General features: G+C 44.3%; 1 protein-coding gene across 2 annotated transcripts; it reads left to right on the top strand.

The window, feature by feature from the left end:
- Positions 1-969: 969 nt before the first annotated feature.
- Positions 970-20,308, top strand: LOC144726647 (peroxiredoxin-2-like). 2 transcript variants are annotated; one of them, XM_078605387.1, is made up of 6 exons: positions 970-1,101; positions 8,624-8,733; positions 13,336-13,489; positions 16,286-16,408; positions 18,012-18,142; positions 19,654-20,308. In XM_078605387.1, exons 2-6 carry the CDS (start codon positions 8,631-8,633, stop codon positions 19,734-19,736), a joined length of 594 nt encoding a protein of 197 aa, XP_078461513.1. In that variant the 5' UTR covers positions 970-1,101; positions 8,624-8,630; the 3' UTR covers positions 19,737-20,308. The 2 variants fall into 2 exon arrangements, with proteins under 2 accessions (XP_078461513.1, XP_078461514.1); XM_078605388.1 differs by having other exon boundaries at positions 1,024-1,116.
- Positions 20,309-21,198: the final 890 nt, after the last annotated feature.

Raw genomic sequence — 21,198 nt, 5'->3', positions numbered from 1 at the left:
TGCGCCTGTCTGTTGTTTGGGACGTTCTTCCATGTAAGTTCTTAATAGGCGCGCGTACCAAAATGTAATTACATGACATGTAGGCTGTGTGTGGCGGGATATATAAACTTTTAGGTTGAGGTGTAGATTTGTGCAGTAGTTTCAGGCTGCCGCGCCCGCCGCAATAAGTTATAATGTAACGTTGTAAGCCTCATTTTGGCGCCCCTTTACCTTGGCGCCCAGGGACATATGTACCCCCCTGCCTCTGCCATGGAGAAACAATCTCCTGAGAAACCAATCAAACCCATAACTTTACCATACATAGCAGGTGTTACCAAAATATTTCCAAAATCTTAAACACAAGATCCAGGTCCGATTCAATACAGTACACAAAATCCGTGATCTAATCCCATCTGCGGAGGTCATTCCTGACATGCAATACCCTGGAATCTACAAACTGAGTTGTACCCGCGGTAGCAGTTACATTGGGGAAACGAAACGGCATGTCTCGGACTGTGTTCGCGAACACAAGGCAGATCTGAAGCATGGCAGAACCAATACCTCTGCCGTAGCTGACCATTGTTATAAGGATGTGGGCTTGCATGATAGTTTTTTTCTGAGACCAAGGTACTCTGCAAACCTTCGGGCTACTATCAAAGGTTTGCCAGTTCAAATCCTGGTTGTAGGGGCTTCACCCAAGCCCATCATCGTTATCCCCCAGGAAGGGCCTTCATCCAGCCATGGATTGACCATAGCCGCTGGTAATGTTTTACGCCTCCTAACAGCGACACAACTTGAGACGAAAGTCCCGTTGCCTCTCCGTTACGTAACTGCTGCGGGGCACAGCCAATCCATTGACTCTCTCTGCATTATCGATTAGAATCGACTCGAACCGCCGCAATCCGTGGTACGAGGAGCGGACGACGTGCGCGCCGCTCGCACGAATCGATCAACGCATTGTGTCAAGTCACGCGATAATTGCGGCCCCCAGTTCTCGCGAGACTTGTAGCTTATATAAGACGGGTGCTTCCCGCGGAGGGCGTCACTCGCTGCTTGAAGCATCAACGACGAAGTTGCTCGTCCACTTCTCTGCTCGACCGCGCCCGCCGCATCCACCCTCCCGTACGACTCGCTGTGGTTTGCCTACCGCGTTTATGTATTGACAGTAAACCCCTGTACAGTGTTGCGTTGTGATCTCAGCGATGTGGTTAGTTTCGGTGCGTCGGCAATGAATGAAGGAGTGGTTCATTGAGGCTGTATCGATTCCAGGAATCGATGGGGGTTGAATCGTGGCGAGTGTGGGAATGGAGAGTTTGAAACGAATTCTGACTGCGAAACGATTGTTTAGTGAACCGATTATTTTGTTTACGCATCGTGTGTACAGTATACTGCCCAGTATGCTACGAGTGCAAACGGCAAGGTTTTTCCATCGGATTTAGCGATACGCCCGGAGCCGTCACGATTCAATTTAGCGACGACAAATTACGATTCCTTTTGTGTCTGGAATTTGTTGTAACGTCTCGCTCCGTGAGATCTCGAGTGGGTGCAGTTTGAATATAAGAATTGCTTTATAGCATCCACGGTAGTTGCTTTATTTGTCGGGGGGGGGGGGGGGGTAAGAATTGATTGCAATCGATTTGCCCTCGATACTGATGGGGACAGGCGTGAGTGGGCGTGCGTAGCACGTTTGGGGCCAATGGTGGACGTTAGTGCGCGGTGCAGGCTGCCGCAGTCCCTCTGATCGTCTTGCAGTCCACAGTCGGCCCTCTTGCTACACGGCTCCCGTGGTATCTATAATCCAACCTACCGCTGGACGAGGGCCTCCCCGCAACGGGCAGCGCCGTGGAGGTTCCCTGGCAGCGTCTCGTCCCGCTGGTCAAAGCCGGGTTTGTGAGGGTTGACGGAGCCAAGACGCGCGGAGACGCAATTCTATTACGAAATCTCCATCCCATCCCCATTCCGGTCGCTGCGAGGCGCGTATGGGGGTCTTCAAATCGTCGCAACACTTGCACCGACGCAATTCATGACCCCCCCCCCCCCTTTCAAAAATAAGACTTTTCTCTGTTAAGTAAATATAATACAGAGGGTACAATATCATACAGCCCCGTGTATACACCTGCTTTGTCATTGCAACTCGTGTATTGGGCGTGAACCCATGACGTTGCTCGTGAAAACGACACGGACTCCTGTCGCCCTGTCGTGGCGAGGAATCCTCAACACTGGCTGGCATCTGGCCTCTGGACACTGCCCTCGTGATGCAAGGCACAATCCCGTGGTCCTTTCTAGAATCTACAGTGGGTGGCTCTCTAACCTCTGGTCCGCAAGCACCGTAGTAGGTAGCCCGTGGAGCTGTTGCAGACACTAAGATAATTCACAAGATAGTTTTTTTTAAATCCTGAACATTTCCCAATTACGCACGTTTAATGATTAAAAGCAGCTGCCTCGACTGCGTCTGTCGATTGCAGCATTGGTTGGAGTAGTTTTAATGTTGAAACCTGGTATTGGTGGTACGAGAACATTCCATTTTAGGGTTGACTGGACGGACCTCTGTCAAAAGTGCTTCCTAGCTCGGCGGATTCCTGCAGTCTCAAGGATTCTGATAATAACTAGAGCGTGTATGGCACATTGTTCACTGTTGGATGAGGATATATACATACAGTATAGACTAGAGTATTTAAGACTTTAAAGTTCAGTAGGTCGTGACGTCGATGTGAGTAGCCCTCGATTACGGTAAATACATCGTTAATGTTTAACGCATTTGTATGCCAAGTTCAACTTAAGCAGCAATATATTAACGAAATGGTGTTACTGTGCGAGATAGTGTAAAATGCCGCGGGGCGTACTGTAGACATGTCTAACTTTTGGCGTGTTATGCTCGTGTGTAATGTATAAGATCACTCGTCTTACACGCACAACACAGTGCATTGTCTGCGCAGTTGCCGCCGCTAAAATTACAAAATGCTAATGTTGCCAAGTATGATAGGCGACGTATTGGGCAGTCGCCCTTCATCATATATAGCACACAAGGCCCTTGACTCTTTCTTCAAGGCAATGCATTGACGAATTGCATCACTGCCAACGCAGCAGCACCACCACCAGATAATTTGTTTAATACTGCAAAGCAATACTATAATTACGACCACAATGACATCGCATTGTCTCGCATGTTGCCTTAATAAATTAGCAATAACTCTTGCATTCTACTGCTAGATGAGGATGTCACCTCGTCGTGCGAGTTAGTAGTTATTTAACCACACTGCGCTACGCTGGTCAGTGCGATTTGGCGAATGTGGGGAGTATACATGTGGGAGTATACACGTGGGAGCATAGTACATTACAGCAATCGCTTTTGTTCTATCTTTGGTTGCCATCTTACTGCCCACAGCGCAGCCATGTTAACTTGGCACACCATGACACGAGACATAAACCACGTATCTTTGCAAAGAGATCGGTGAGTGTGTCTAAATGTAGATTAAGCGATATGCTTGGGGGTATATTGTTTACATACTATTGCCCTATCTGTAAAGTTGCTCGTAGCTTATGCGAGGATACTTTTACGTCTTCAACAGGGACTGCTGCATTTGTTTACGTGCGTCATACTGTATGCAGATTGGCAGGTCAAACTAAACTTGCCACCAATTTATACCAGTGCCAGATAATGTTAGTATTTACACGTGTTCGCCTTTTGGCGTTCTCTGGTCTAAACACCGGTGAGACAAGTTCATAAAGAAGGATGTCTGGTATAGGCCAGTTCGTTCCAAAGACAATGCATATATTATCGGAGCATGTTGGTTTGCATGTTTTGCCACAAGTACAGTACGTGTGGTTAATGCAGACTTGATGCCTTGCAAAAAGTATCTGTGGTGTTTGAACATCTAACACCTGTGTTATTGGCACAAAGGGTAAAATCTGTTATTTTTAATCAAATGAAATCCTCTTAGACTAAACAACAATTCGCATTTTACATGAAGATAACTTTAGTGCAGGGGTGGGGAACGTCCGGCGCGCGGGCCGTGTAAGGCCCGCGAAATCATTTGGTCTGGCCCTGCCAAGGCAACCGCAGGTGGGACTCGAAATTCAATAAACCCAGGAGCAATCCTGGAAAAGCAGTTGCGAGTAGCAACATCATCAATACCAGCTAACATCACACGCCTTACCAAAGAGGAGTTCCAGCCATCGCATAAGGGGTGAGTTAATTAAATGTTTGACCAAATATAACAGGCAAATTTTTAAGTTGATAATTTTGTATGGCCCGCGAATGATGTTATAAATATCCAAATGGCCTTTGGTAGAAAAAAGGTTCCCCACCCCTGCTTTAGTGGAATTGCTTGAACAAAATTCCCTTCCTATGGAGTATGGGTGGTATTTTAGCTGGTCTGACTGCCTGGTAGAGGTGTGGCCAGGGTTTGGTTAAGTTCAGGTGAGGTATTTTCCCTTGGGGATTATGTCTTGGCGAAACTTTAGTTAAAGCACTGAGTCACTTGTGAAGCACAATTGAAGAAGATGATTATAAATAGATAAAAATCAATGATTGTACCTATACACGGACATAAATTGCTATTCATAAAAAAAAATCCCTTGAAATGGCTGTACGTTTTCCAAAGTTGAAAACTGCACATTACATTATTTGTGCACTTAAATCGTCTGTGGGGGAGACACGGTAGTCATTGGATCCAATCGTGGCGGTGCGGCAGCTCGATGTCACTTTTTGCAGATAAATGTCTGCTTGTGTGATCGATTCTCCAAACAGAGTAATGGAGAACTTGCTGAAAAGTGCAGAAAGAAGCATTGGAAGTGAATGCGACGAATTACCTTTGGTGAAAGTGAAAGACGTGATTTAGAGAACATACAAGTTGGAGATGACATCGACAGATTTCATTTAAAAAAACAAGTGGGCTTGCGGAGGACATGTCGCTTGAAGAGATGGTCAGTGTTTTGAGACTTAAAAGTGACAGCCTTCTTGAACATGCCCAATATGGCACGTGTACCAACCAGGTACAAATTTGATTTGGGAGCAGGCAGTGTCGTTTTCCACGCGTCAGTACAGTTGGCCAGCCGTTAATGTATTCGATTGCAAAATCCTTTGGTGTCGAAATATCGAAAGTCTCTTGTGACATGACTTCAACGCTATCTCCACTTGCATTTGTGTTTATGCACGTATTGCACGGTTTTGTTTGGAGATAAAACAATACACCGTGCAGTCGTGCTTTTTAATCGTTTCAAATGTTGCCGTAATGCATATGATAGATGTTACTATTTGTGTTTGATGACAATATGAACTGTTTAATATAAGATCAAGAAGTGGTTATGGCCATTGCTGTTGATACCACGAAACCTCATTGCTTCTTTTCTGCTACATCCCTCCGATGTTGTCATTTGACGCGTGACCTGCAGACGTCGATTGTACAGTATTTAACCTTTGCACCTGTATACTGTACATTATAATTCTGAAGATGCTATGGACAGAACCTATGGCCAAATCACCTGGAATGCGCCCGTACTCGTTATCTCTGTAGCCAATGATTTTCGAGCCTGCATATCGTTAGAATCCATGACCGCAGCACATAAAAGGTGGTGTAGGCTGCTGCGGGACATTGTTTTCAGCAGAGATTGCAGTGCAGCTAAATACATTGCTGTACCGTGCTCCAGTGCCAATGCGCTGGTGTTAACCAAAACTGGTGGGCGTGGTGAAGTTTGGTTAATTAATCCACACTACCCACACAGGTGTAGGGAGGTCGTTGTCCCGCATTGGGTTGAATAAAGGGCTTTACAAGGACGTGTTTATTCAGTACTGAGTGTTATACTTCATGGGACCTCCTTTGCCAGTACCAAAATACACCCAGTACGCCTTTTGGCGTCCTCTGGTTAAGGGCAATGCATATATGATCATTTTTTTTTTGCATTCTGACCACAAGCATTGTGGTTAATGCAGACATGATTCATTGTAAAAGGTTGAAGTTTGGTGTTTTAACATCTGTTTTGTTGCCAGAAAAAAGGGGAAAACCCCGATTTATACTGTCATGCTGTATAAAGTGTTGACCTTGACCAGGATTTGAACTTGCGTCCTTTGCTCTTTCTGATACTATAATCCTGGTCTTTTTAGTCCTGTGCAGTGCCCCTGTGAATTAATGCAGTATGCTATACTCTCATGTATATGGGAGCAGTATTGTTTTGGAGTGTTAGAGTACAGGTAGTCCCCGAGTTACAATGGTCTGACTTACGATATTTCGATCTTACGATGGCAAGAGCGATACGACAAACTTGCCATCAACAACCCAACATCGTTCAAGTATGCAGACGATGGACAGAATCTTGGTGGGTACAGTACAATATGATACGTTGCGATATGTTCAATGCATGTATGATACGTAGCTTTAGCGATTTCATTTTAAGGTTACCACGATACGATACGTTCAATGCATGTTAAAAGTTTTTTATAGGAGATAGGATTGTTTCCTGAAAACTTTCTATTAAATTGCAGTTCATATAGCTGGCTAAGAATTTACCTTGTTTTTTTTACTTTACATTTTACTGTGCAATACAGTATTGTAATTAATAAATACATACAGTATATAGTTTATACAGTACGGTACTGTAAATTGCTCTGTTTTGCTAAATTACCATTCTTTAAGACTCCGAGGTAGGCTAAGCCATCTTCGACTTACGATATTTTCGACTTACGATGGGGTCGTTGTAACGCATCTCCATCGTAAGTAGAGGGCTACCTGTATGGCACTGTTCATTTTTCTGAGTGATTTATTAACGCATGAATCGGTAGCAATTAATCTCACTTTTTATCAGGCATCCTGGGGGGTTCACTGTCTCAACAGGTTAGTGTGGCAACATCTACCTTTGGGAGACTCCTCTGGACATAACACATGCCCTTTTGTGTAGTGTCGGCATCGTCAGGTGCTCATTAACATTTCCCCCCAACCGCCTACGATCTTCTAATCGTGTATTTTGATCAAATGTTGGCTTTGAGTTTTTTCTTGGCTGTTGCTGTTACACAAAACAATTTAGGGACAAAAAAGGAAATGTAAGTTTAAAAAAACATGCAAAAACTTCATTGTCTTGTGCTTCCCACGTGCTCGGTCACGTACGCTATGGGGACGTGACGCCATGACCCAGTTTCCATATCCCACGTCCCTCCCCGCAGCTGTTGTTGAAGTGGCTGCCTGCATGACTTGCCTGGCCCACGCAACTTTCCCCAACTGACTTTCCCCAACTTTAGGAGCTTGCACAACTTTTAATGCTTATTAAGCACGGGCCCCAAAGACTGCCCAAACTGCCAAGCAAACGGTGGCAAATTAGCATGACTTAAGATGTAATAGAGAACGAATTAAAGTTTCTTGAATTGAGCCAAGTTTATGATGAGAACATGGGGGTAAGACAATTGAAAGGAATTCCAAATCTGAGCAGTGCGAGGAAAGAAGAAACGAGTCTTGACCTGCAGTGTGGTTGGTGAGTGAGCACAGTGGGGATGAGATGAAAGTCTTGGAGATGGTCTTCCACATGGGTGGCGCAATAAAGTAAATGAGTGGGAAAAATTGAATGGGCACTAATGATAGAAGAGCAATGAGGAGGTGACTGACTGCCGGTGATTAAGTGACTAGAGTTGAAAGTTAATAAGTACATTTTTTCTCCCACTGAACGACAAATCCTGTTTTCTGTACGATTGAGCTGATTCATGATTCCTCCTGTTAATTACATGTCTACCTTTCTTCTTATCGGCAAATTAAATTACTTCTCTTTGTAATTTCACGTATCAGATCATTGTTATTGAACCTTTATCCACAGGGTAAAAACGTGGATAATAGGATGAACTTGCCATGTTTGGGTAAAGTATATAATAATTTAAACAATGAAAATGTTTTCCCCTGTGGTTTTACAAGAGGATGTGCAGTTTGTCTTGTTTGGCTGCACTTCACTTTTCACAGGCTGCTACAGTCAAACCACGCATGAAACACAAACTTCCATTTACGTGGATTGTTAAATGTGCTTTCACAATTGTCCAGTTTCTTGAAATATATATCTGTAACTAAGATGCATATGTTGATGTTCTTGACCATAACTTTAACGTTAGGTTTAACAGGTATGGGTTCTCACCTGATGAAAATAACCTTGACTAACTAACACATTTTCTCATAATTAAAACGCTTCAAATCTGATGTGGACAGCTTTTTATTTGCTTGAGGTTTTGAGGCATACATTCTCATCTAATTGCACCATTCTCTGTACATTCCTCGGGATGGTTCCATGGGAGGTTTGCATCGCGTGTGAGATGAACAAAAGTGGTGGGCGTATTGGCATTTCTTTGGCTCATCAGTGTTTATCACGTGTGCCGTCATTTATTAATAAGGTTCCCAGTATAGAGTGAATATTTACATTGGATCCTGAGGTTTCACACACTGACATTTACCCTTTCATGGTCCTTTTGGCACGTTTGCAACATGTCAACCTTGGGTAGATTTGGACATGCAATCTTTTTATAGAGATATGGAATTTCATAAATGCTGCACTGGCATTGTTTGTATATTATGTAGGAGCCTTTTACAATAGTGGGGCCTTAAACTATTCTTTAAAAGCTAAATAAATGTATTATAATATTGATACAGAACGTTTGTGTTTACATCTATTACTACAGAGTCATCATGTCTGCTGGCAACGCTTCGATCGGCAAGCCTGCTCCGGATTTTTCTGGTGTGGCTGTGGTGAACGGAGCATTCAAGGACATCAAACTGTCCAACTATAAAGGTGCGTGACGGTTTAAGGCTCAGAAAGTACTCCTGAAAAAGCACAGCAGATCACAACACTGACAGCCTGCAACATTTTAAATACTTCGTTATTTGTTTACATCTTAAAATAATGTAATACTGAGGCGCGGTGATAAAGCGTTGGTGGTTTACAAAAGTTGGCTTGTGCGGCAGAAGTATCTGGTCTCTCACAGTTGGTGAGGTTCAGCAGTCGCATGTTGCCGCCTCTGCAGATTGTATCACCCAGTGATAAAAGTTCCTTACGCCAGGTAGAATCAGATTGGTCTTGTCAACACCTTGGTAGTAAGAGCCAGTCTTTGAGCACCTCTAGCATAACTTTTGAAGTCTTGGGTGTTTCGTTTTACATTTAGTTACTTATAGTTTGTGTAAAATTCTAATCTTAAGGTAAAGCACTTTTAAAAGCCTGCACTTTGAAGCAGAAGAGAGATGACCACTTGATCATGCATTTACACTGAATACACGAGCGATTCCAATGCTCTTAACACAACAGAGAAATTAGTCTCCATACCTCTTATTGCCTGCGCAGTGTCTGAGTCTGGCCTGCCGTCGGCTCCAGTTTATCGTGGTCACCCTGGCTTTGCCATTTGTCTCGGTCGACTGCACGCACTCATCCAGTTTTTGTGCATTTCCGGCCTCTGTCAACATTGTGACCCGGCTCACACGTGCCACAGTTGCGGTCATCGTTATTGCAAAAATTCGAATGCGAGCCACTCGCCCGAGCCCACTGGTTAGGTGTGCAGCAGCTCACATTGGCTCGTGGCGTTCAAATACCAGCCCAGGCAGAGGCGGCGATGTTGCCGGTTCTATTTTGGGGTTTGTGGCTTCTACCTATAGCTCATTTTGAATAGTGTGCAAAGCGAGACTCCATCTGAGGGTCCCAAGCCTGCCAAGCATCCCTTCACGCGAGTCCCCTGATGAATACCGCATGCGCACTGTCCTCCAGTGTTTCTGGTCGTGCCACTTGGTGTTCGGCATGATGTCCAACGCTTTGCTCCACGTTTATGAAAGTGCACTCGAGAGCTATACAACACAACCACAACTTTCGATTTAAAGCTTTTGTGACTGCAGGGATTCTTCATCTTGGTTCTTTCGGTAAAGTCACGTAGAAGGGAAATAATAAAAAAAAAGAAAAATTAAACATAATAAAATACAATTCTCACGACGTTTCGGCCACAACGCAAGCAGCCGTCCTCAGGTGAAGAACAGGTCTGTCGGAAAGACAGCGTCTGAATGAACACCACCAAGCTTGGCAGCGTATATTTAAGCTGGGTTAGGGGAGGAAGGGCGCCTTGACAAAGGAATTTGCATATCAACAGAGGAATTTATCATATTTATGGGAAATGCAGATATGGGATTAGTCACTACTTGTGGAATGCGTAGGAGGTGGGGGGGGTGTTCTCAAAGTCATATTATGCTCGTGCATTATGTAGGATAAGCAACCTCCTACGCATTCCACAAGTAGTGACTAATCCCATATCTGAATTTTCCATAAATATGCTAAATTCATCTGTTGATATGCAAATTCCTTTGTCAAGGCGCCCTTCCTCCCCTAACCCAGCTTAAATATACGCTGCCAAGCTTGGTGGTGTTCATTCAGACGCTGTCTTTCCGACAGACCTGTTCTTCACCTGAGGACGGCTGCTTGCGTTGTAGCCGAAACGTCGTGAGAATTGTATTTCATTATGTTTACATTTAATTATTATTTTATTGTTTCCCTTCTACGTGACTTTACCGAAAGAACCAAGAAGACAACCACAACTTTTCGCGGTAGTTTCACTCCTCTTAGAGGACATCTCCTTCCGCTGCACTGAGGACCAACCCGCATATGTTTTATGTCATCCATAATAGAGCTTTTTTGGGTTCGGGCGCGTAAGTATATAAATGTGTCGTTAAAACCGCCACCACCCGATACAGCCAACTAGTAAGGGTTGTCACGTAAACAGAGCATGCCAATTCGTCACTAGTACAGCACACCGGTGTGTTGGAGAGCCAAGCCACAACAACATTTACAATGTTTGTCAATTGCTGCCTCCCAGCCATTCAGAGATGTGCACTTTCAGTAGCTCAGAAGGGCTGGCTGGTTGCGACGAGAGCCCAATATTCTGTTGATGAGCTCCCTTCATGTGGGGAGGCATGGCTTGCACTGACCGATCAGATTCTGCCAAGTGGAGGAACCTGTGATCCAACAGTCCCATCTACTGCAGAGAAGGAGACCACAGCAGCTGTGTGTGTCAGACACATTTTCTGCACTTCTAATCTATGTTTATTAGTGATTTTCCCACATGATGATGCTACGAGCTCATGCACTATTATATTATTGCTTCTGGAAATATGTTCAGTAGCTAAATACCAATGTCGAGGTCTGATAACCACGAGAGGTCGTATGTAGATTTGCTGCTGCTCTGTTGAATGAGGGCAGACGACAATCGTTTCCTTTTTGGTTTATTATTTGTGTTGGATGGCCACTATCGCCCTGTGGCTAATCTTAAATTTTCCATTCATTAAGGAGATGTGTGCATCGGCCTGTTGATGTTCTGATGCCGTTGATGGTATGAACTTGCTAGTGCTCACACTTGTATTTCCTATGGAAGTACTTGAGAAATAATGATGTACAGAACTGCAGGTGCTATATGTGAGCATATTACTACTACTGGAAAAATACCACTGGGGAGAGCTGCTGGCAGCATTTTCATTGCAGGATAGTTGACAGGTATGGAAAATATGTTCATGTTTCAAGTTTCATTTATTAGGTATAGCCCTGTGAGCCATGCGGCTCTTGAGTCGGGTGCAACCGCAACAAACAAAATATGAACAGAGAACATCTTAAAGCGACGACACGCAACAGAAACATCCTGGATAAACCAGCAAATCTTCCAGAAAAAAAGCACCGTATTACAACGCTGTGTGCAAAAATCCCAGTATGATGCAAGTCAAACAATAACAACCATAAGACAATTTAGATTAAAGTTATCAGGCCAATTCCGTACTTCCGCAAGAAACATGGCTTAACCATATGTTTTCGAAATCACCAAAATTATGCTATAAAAACAATGTAACATCAGTAATCATAGGAACTGTGATTAAAATTTAAGAATTAACGATATACATAACATGTACGACCACACTTGCAGCCATAGCTGGCAGCATGACACTCCCAGTGTAAGATGAGTGAGTGTTACTCTTTAGTTCTTTCGGTAAAGTCACGTATAAAGAGAAAATAATAAATTAAATACTAGCATATGACGTTTCGATTGCAAAACAAGCAATCATCATCAGGTATAAATGAAATAGAAACACAAATCTAGTATACTTAGAAATGTAATGTAATACAACAGAGAGTCGGATAACATAAGTCAACACCCTACCTGGTTGATTACGTTCTTCCTGAGAATGCTAAATTTGAGAGAGAGATAAAACACAGAACCAGAGACATATAGACAGACATATAAGTAGAGACAGATATCACAGAGATACATAGAGAGAGAGACATACATAGGCACACAGAGAAACCACACCTCTGTGTCGAGGCCTTAAATAGAGAGAGGGGGCGGGGGCGGAGAGAGAGGGAGGGGGTAGAGAAATTGGCATGCCAGTGAGTGGCACGCTGCAGAAGCTTGGAAAAATGAGGAGACAGGGAGAGAGAGACACTGAATGAAATAACCTAGCAAAATTTTGAAATGTAATGTAATGCAACACAGAGAGTCGGTCACAAAATTAACGCATAGACTGGTTGATTACGTTTTCAAAGATTGCTAAGTTAGAAGTTAAGTGTGAAATTTTAAAGAGAGACAAGACGAAAACACGAAGAACAGGCAAAAGCAGAGAGTGAGAGGGACAACAGCCGAGACACACAGAGAGAGCTGAACATAAGAACGACAAAACGAGTGGAGACAAGTACACTAAATCAAATAAACCTAGCAAAATTTCGAAATGTAATGCAATGCAACACAGATGGTCGGTCAACACACATTTAACGCATAGCCTGGTTGATTACGTTCTTCCAAAGATTGCTAAATTAGAAGTTAAGTGTGAAATTTGTAAGACACAGACACGAAGACTGATACACAAGCAGAGAGAGACAACAAAAATCAAAATTAAGTATGAGTGTTATCACGGCCTCCTCCACGCCATCACGGGAAAAACCTCCCGAGTTGACGCGGACGCAAAAAAAAACCGCGCGGCGGACGCGGGGTCTGGGTCCTGCTAAAATAACTGCTGTAATATAAATATAATTTGAGATCATACACTTGGCAAAGTGGGTTTGACTACGTAGAGGGTTTATAGGGAGTTCACAGAAGACATCATTTCAGTAAACGCTTTTCATAGAGGTAAAAATAAAGGCATTCACTAACCACTTCATGCCATCGACCTGTACGCATACACAAGCAGGAGAGGTCACAGTGGAGGGTCGAGGATTTGGCACTGATGACCGATAAGATGCACCGGGTGCAGGGGTTGTGTTTGTACGCACTACATTTCGTGACTAAAACAAACAAAATCACTCCTAGGTTCACGGTTATTCTGCTGTTACAGTTAATTTCTGTCGGTTTGAGCTCATGTCACGGCGGTGCGTTCTTTTCAGGAAAGTACGTCGTGCTGTTTTTCTACCCCCTGGACTTCACGTTCGTGTGCCCCACGGAGATCATCGCATTCAACGACCGCCTGCCTGAGTTCACGAAGCTGGACTGTGCCGTCATCGCTGCGTCCACCGACTCCCAGTTCAGCCACTTGGCATGGTACTCTCACTCGCACACGCCCAGTCGCACTCTTCATCGGCCATGGTCGACCCACTTCTGGATAAAGGCCTTTCCACGCCACCAACACCTCCCACAATCCTTCGATGTAATATTCAACCATGCACATGAGCGCGGACGAAATTTGTCACTCAGCTTCCTCGGTGGATGTCCTCTCGGACGTGATCCATCCCTTGGCTGCCACGCCATTATTATTTGTCACCATTGTCAACCCTTCCAGCGACATATCCTCCCCAAGCCCACTTGCTTTTTCTAATGGTATAGATGCAACTAGACTGCATGTGTTATCTTATCAACGTGTTCCTCTTTCTCTCAATATAATTCCAAGCATGCATCTCTCAATTCTTCATTGCATGCTTTTGAGCCTTGTTTGATTGTCATCGTCAATGTCAATGTTTCTTAACCTTGTAAGCCCACAGCAAGTGATCCAAAAATCACTCCAAACAGTTCTCTGAACGAGTAAGGCCCAGACTTGGAGTTGCTCCAATCCCAGCTCTTAAATAATCATGGCAATTCTCAGGCTGTGTTCTTGCAATGGCTCTCAATAATGAGCCCCATAGCTCTGGGTGAAGTTGCGTGCTTATTAGAGGCCGACCAAAATTCGGTTTCGGTGCCGAAAGTTTGCAAATGGCCTCTTTCAGCATACTTTCGGTTTCAGCCGAAAGTAAATTTTTAACTTTCGGTCTGGTTTCGGTTTCAGCCGAAACCAGAAATTCAGTTTCGGTCGGTCTCTCGTGCTTACGAATGTTGCCCGTTAGCCCTCGCAGGACGGACAGTGAATGCGGTCCACTTGAGCTTTTTCAAGCATCAAAGGGCACTCTGCACTTGTGCATCTAACCATTCGCATCGATCGCGCTGCCCTGGAGATTGTTGCTTGGCTACGGCTTAAAGCTGTGTGTGGTACTGTGTTATCTGCACATCAAACCCCTTGTTGGCTTTTTTCTGGTGCTCAAAAAATGAGATTGGCTTTGTCCTTTTGTATTCCAAGCTCCGGCCCTAGGTGATTGAATATGAAAGATGTAAATAATTGTGGATTTGTTCATTTGAAAACCAGCCGAAGGCCCTTGTGATTTCGTGAATAGGACATCGTGGACTCTATTAATGCTGTTTTTGTATAATTGTAGTCGTTTTTCAAATGTGGGTTTGTGGTTGCGATGAGGCCACATGGCACTTTGTTCAATCAAGAGCAAGTTTTTCAAATTTCCCTTTTGCAGTCGATGCTTAGCTGCAATACCTGCAAACCTCAAACGCTATGTAAACTGGCTCCATGGATTGTCGATTTAACATAAGAAAAAGTGCACCTGGGGGTTTGGATCAGAGAAATGTTATGCATTCATTTGTATGTGCATTTTTTGTTTTAACTTTAAATAAATGGAGGCTCAGCTGATGGCATGGATTTGCAGCTTGTAGCTTAGAAGACAGGGTTGATAAGTTGATTGTTTAATACTTTAATGGCAACTGGACAGACCATTGACTGCAAAATTATATTCGAGTAAGTAAATATTTGGTCGACTTCCTGGGTTCGAGCCATTTGGTGCGCAGCGGAGCATTGTCCAAGTTTGCTTTTTGCACCGCAAAAACTCGTGTAAGCATATCGCAAACGTTGGCATAAGGTCAAGTGGAGAACCAACAGTGTCAGCGATTGTCGTGCATAACACCACCTGGAGGTGTTGTCATTGCACTACAGTTGTGGAGCAGTTAACGATGAAAATTATGCAAAACGTATTATATTGCTATTATTTTTTAACGCGGGCATTGGACCCCGGCACCACACAGAGTGAAAATCCACGGTGCGTCGTTTCAGTGCTGTCTGTCATGCCACAATTGCTGTTGTATGTATAAAGCCATTTTCTTAATCCAGTGCTGGATGAGGGATTCGTCATGCCATGCATATCATGGGAGTTAATTGGCCATCTCATGGTTCTGGCCATTGGGAGTTGATACTTTGTACAGTACAATAAAATATGTTGCTGCACTGACCTCTGTTGCCCACCATAAAACATATTTCATCATATGGGGGGAGGGGGTGGTGTGATTGCTGACTACCCAGAAATCAATAAACTATTAACAATTATTTAATATTAGCAGATTGGGCCCACTAAGCTCTTTTTGCAGAAGCAACTTGACCACAAATGAAAGCCCAATGAATTGGCTTATGTGGAAATCTCTATAGCAGCCGAATACTCTAAACGCATGTTTTTAAATGTGAAGGAAAACCAGAGGACCCTGAGAATATCTGTGCAGCCACGGGGAGAATATGCAAACTGAGGATCGGGATCAAACCCACAACCACCTGCATACTAGGCGAGGTAGTTAACATTGCCACCACGGCATGCATCTCATCACTGTGATGCTATTCATTAATCTAAATACCAGATTGACCTTTTTTTTCCCCGAGCATCGTAGCCCATGACCAAATCACCTAGATATTGCGCCTGATCTCGTCACGATCTCAGAAGCTCAGCGTGAATACTCCGCGATCGTGATTTGGATCAGTGACCAGCGTGCATAACCAGTGTTATTTGCTTATGCGGGGCTACGTGATGGGCAGCTGAGGGAAGTGCATAAATTTGTACTGTAATGTAATGCTCCTTGTTCTCTGCTTCCCGCCTTTACCAACTGGCACTGACCTGCACGGTGAAGTCTGGTGAAATAACCCCCACTGATACGCAAGCAGTGAGGAGGCCCTCATGCCAGTGGATTGACAAGAGCGGTTCATGTACAGTTATCTTCATGTTCGAATGTTGCTTACGGCAGTGCGTTTCATATCTATTGCAGGGTGAACACACCGCGCAAACAGGGAGGCCTGGGTCACATGGAAATCCCACTCCTTGCCGACCGAACATGCAATGTCGCCAAGAACTATGGAGTACTCAAGGAAGATGAGGGCATTGCCTACCGGTGGGTTACATGTGCAGTGGTATTGAGAAACCCATATTACCACTATTTTACTTACTTGCATCTAGCCAGCTTGGAAACGTTGGTAATGACCAGGATTCTTATTTTATTATCTTAAATGCCATGGCGTAATATCTGCTTATTTATCCTGTTACTTCTATTCTTCACAGCGATGTGATCATTGTTTTGTTAAACTAGGATCCATATCTCGCTCGCCAGTATTGGTTCGAACCAAGCCTGACTGTTGATGAGACTGCAGTGTTTGCTTGAGCTGAACCAATTCTGAAAAGCTACTCCATGAAGGCTCTACATCTGATGGATAAAAAAAAGTGTTTTTTGTGGAGGCAGATATGCCAAGGAAGCATACCGTCTGCCCAGACACATTCCTGCGGAGGGAGCTTGTAGTAACGTTGGGTTGCTCGTTCAATGGCCAGGGTCAACGGCGGCGTGGTGTATTCCGCAAATATGCCCGACTGAGGGCGGGCACAAGCCGGCGTGAGTAGGTTAAACGTTGAGTTTTAGAAGGGCACCACGGGGTGACCAGCCCCTCCCCACCCAGCCCCACCCCTCCCAGCCCAACCCCTCCCATTTTTGGATGCACGACGGACGGACACAATAATCCCCTGTGGGCTGATGTAACCAGGAGGTTCCTACCAGTATTATCCTGTGAATAATCAATGCGTAGTAAATACAAAACACATTTGACCAATAATAGGGCAAGAGACGGGGAACACGGGGAGGGTGCAGAGACTTTTTAAAATTAAAAATGTAAATGTGGTTCAGTCTTCACACCGTAGATATAGTGATCGGTGGTGTATTGATGTATTAAATGTAATCGTCTCCTCTCAACCGTGTTGATTCAAGGACACTCCCTAACAGTGTGAATGTGGTGAACAGCTTCAAACACTGGAACATCTCGTGAGCAGCTTTAGCCGAGTAGCAGTCCCTATGCACTATTCCCATGGACATGTGGGTTCACTTTACATCTGCCAAAACTCTTGATCGGATATCAAATCCTAATGTATTCCCATATAACGTTGCTATGCCTGCACATGACGGTCATCATCATTGGACGGGGACTTGGCCCGGAGCTAGCATGTTTGTCACTTGTAGATATTCCTCTTCAAATCCGAATGGTCTCCCTGGTTAATACTGCATTCATGTATTAACCATAAAATACCACAAGCCATTGGCTTCGGTGGATGTGAAATATCCTATGTAATTCGAGGAATAGGCCCTTATGTGCCATTTTCACTTTCCAAATAAATAAATCGGTAACTGCTTGGGAAATGATTAACTTGTCATTCCCCATTGCGAGAACTTAGCAGGACCCTCCTGACACAGCTTTGACTCGGCCAAGGCTTTCTTGAGTAAATAATCTGAATAAATTAAATCCGAGAACTTTTAATCTCACTTTTGACCATGTGGATGCATGTTAGACTTCTTTCTCCCCGTATGTAGCCAACCGTGCTAATCGGAGGTGCGGATGAGTCGGGTGCCGACATGTCTGTGAAGAGAAATAAAATCACTCTTTGCCTTTCCTCTTGTGACTTCTTAACCTATTGTGACCACACCGCCACCATCCTTCCTGGCCTGTGTTCCATAGCGGCCTGTTCATCATCGATGGCAAAGGCATCCTGCGACAAATCACCATCAACGACCTGCCGGTGGGCCGCGACGTGGACGAGATCCTTCGCTTGGTGCAGGCCTTCAAGTTCACGGACGAGCATGGCGAGGGTGAGTGCCCAGCGCTTGGTCTGTCTCCTGATCGCTAGCAATGCACCCAGTCTTGTCAGATCTCGGCAACCAAGCAGTTTTGAGCCTTGATGATGTTTGTGCATGGGTGACCACGGTGTGAGGCATCGGCTGTTGTGGGGCTATGTTATCAGCAGAGGGCAGTGCAGCGCAATCCAACTCTTTACCTTACAATGCCCCAATGTCTGTCTTACCCCCCCCTCCTTCAAGCGGCACGAACCAGCGTGATAAAGTATGGTCATGTAACTCGGCATGATCCTTAGAGCATGGGTTGGCTCTCGCCCAACAGTGGGATTGACAGTCCGGTGACTATCGTTTAAAGTTGTTGAAACCTCAGCAGAATCCACTGGGATTCTCAACCAAAGCAGAATTCAGTCTCAAGCTTCTATAAACCTTGTTTGTAGCGGATTCTTGGCTTTGGACAATTTTCCATAGAAATTACAGAGTAACTATGAACAATAAATGGTTGGAATAGTTACAGTACATGTGTAGGAGTCTGTGTGGGGTAGGGACGACTTTGTTATTTCAGCATCTTGCCAGCTTCACAACCTACAATGAGTTATGGGTGCAGTATCTCAACAGCATTGGGAAAATAATTATTCACAGGCCCACATTGCTCATGCGCTTCGGAAGAACGGGGTGCTTGCAGACATTACCCACAGTCAATAATCCGTTGGGCTCTTTCCATTTGCAATATTGGATAATTATGGAAAGGTATTGGTGCAGTCTTGCAATTTCTTATTCATGACACTGCTGGAAGAAGCCCCAGCATTGTCCGAAGCTTTACAGAGCCTCCCTTAAAAAATATCGGTCTACTTTTGACTTAAAGCTTTCGTGACTGCAGGAATTCATATTCTTTGGTCTTTCAGTAAAGTCACAGGTTCAAAGAAAATAACAAGCTTTTAACCCCCTTTTCCTAAAGACGACCGCTTGTGTTGCGATCGAAACGTCGTAGTTTTTGTTAATTTTTGTTATTTTCTTTGAACCTATCTACGTGACTTTACCGAAAGACCCAAGAATATATATTGGTTTAGTCTTCCAAACTGGCCAGACACCACACACGACCTGCTGTGTGAATAGTGACAGGGGATTTAAATAAACTTACACCATTGTTTTAAGTGCCATGCTGGGAGAGCAACCTCTGGATTGCAAGTAGTGTTTTACCAATTACTCCATGGCAGCACCTTAAGGCACGGTGTTTTTTATGCAGCCTCTTTGTAGAGTACTTTAGTAATATTTGTTATTTTACCAAATGGCAAAATGCAAATGTTTTTGGTAAGTTTATCGGTTACTCCCTTTTGTAGCAATTTATTTTTCTTATACCTTAAATATTACATCTTGTATGACCAACTTGAATTTTACGTTCAACCCCTTAATATTTTCTTAGCGCAAACTCGTGCTTGCACACAACTAACAGACCTCCACGCCACCTCCCTCATGCCAAACCCCCCCCCCCCCACCGCCAATCCCCGAACATGGATGTGTGACCACAGTGTGCCCCGCTGGCTGGAAGCCTGGCAAGGACACCATCAAGCCAGATGTTCAGAAGAGCAAGGAGTTTTTCGCCAAGCAGTGAGACGGCAAAGCTGCACTCCACCGCAGTGACGACGTCTTGCACGTCTTCTCCCCTCCACCAATCAGCAGTCATGAGGCGTTCAACAGTCGTGTCAAGATGTCAACTCCTGTCAGACCAGAACCACAGCTCTGATGTCATAAAATTACCTAAAGGCAATGGTGCACAGTTGTTTATCAACTTATGTGGTCTTTGAGGCCAGGGGCTTGCAAAATTCTGTTTTCTCGCATCCTGCCATTGTTTTAGTTCAGTCCTTATTGTTCAGTTGAAGATGTACACATTAGTTGGAGAACGTTAAACTGAGGGATTGTGATGACTGGAGTCTAGGAAAACATTGTAAACCGATTCTAATTGGATTCGTGCAAGTTACAATGCATGAACTAGCCATTACACTTGTATCATTGCCTTTACATTCCTGGCTGAACTACTTGTGATGGGAAAAAAGCACTTGCTACGTTTGAGTCGAGTTGTTGGTTTGGACAAATAGTTTATCTTGTTTCTGACGAATCGTGACTGCTACAAAGTGTGCCTCATAGTGCTGGGTATTTTGTCCAATAAAATTAGAAGGAAATAAAGCTGTTTGTGTGAATATCTTTACCTGGGAACTGCTTGTCTGGTTGAGTTGTGTGAAGATTTCATTGAAATTTGGTAGCCGTGTACCCATGGAGTGAGGGCAGTGGAGCAAATTACCGTTTGTACTGCACGTCTTTGCCTCCCCAGCCCAACCCACACTGAACAGCGTGGTGAAGTATGGTAAAATCTGGAATGTGCACAGTGTGGGGATACCTTTATCCGGCAATAGTTTCGCAAGAGTGTCTACATGTGCTAGATCAATGATTTACAAAATACATTGTGCCCAAATCTTCGATTTTTTTTAGTGCGTTCAAGTGATGCATGGAGCCCATGTTTAGTAGGATTAGATTTGAGCTATGGGAGCAAACCAGAGAACCAGATTTGTGGGCAAACCCATAGAGAACAAGGTGAGAACATGAACCCTACACTCGAGAGTTGGGAATCGTACTCTGGGTCCTTGCTGCAAGGTACAAATGTTTTACCACTTTGCCAGCCTGTGCCACCCACTGTTTGAGTTGAACACTTTTTGCCACAGTGACCCGCCGACCAGATTATGATGGCAATACCGTTACTCGGGTATGTTGTACAAGCGGGAAACCCGTTGTAATGGAAGCACAATAAACGGTGCACACGTCCTTTGAATACTTTTGAAATGGACTGCATTGTATGCCCCAGGTTGTTGTAAATGGGAGAGCGGATAAGCAACTGACCAGCTCCATTGTTGGATCAAAGGTCTATCTTATTCTTTCAACCTCATTCGCACAAGCTGCGTATCGTAATCTCTCAGATTACGTCTCATTCGTTGCAACTGATGCAGTGGGTTCGGGAGGAATATCCTGGACAAATATAAACCGATTATATCAGCATGTTTGTTTGCATGTTCACCGCAAGT

This window comes from Lampetra planeri, chromosome 24, assembly GCF_965212315.1.
Source record: "Lampetra planeri chromosome 24, kcLamPlan1.2.h2, whole genome shotgun sequence".
Classification (NCBI taxonomy): Eukaryota; Metazoa; Chordata; class Hyperoartia; order Petromyzontiformes; family Petromyzontidae; genus Lampetra; species Lampetra planeri.
Note: the sequence above shows the minus strand (reverse complement) of the source record. Positions and strands in the feature narration are given on the sequence as shown.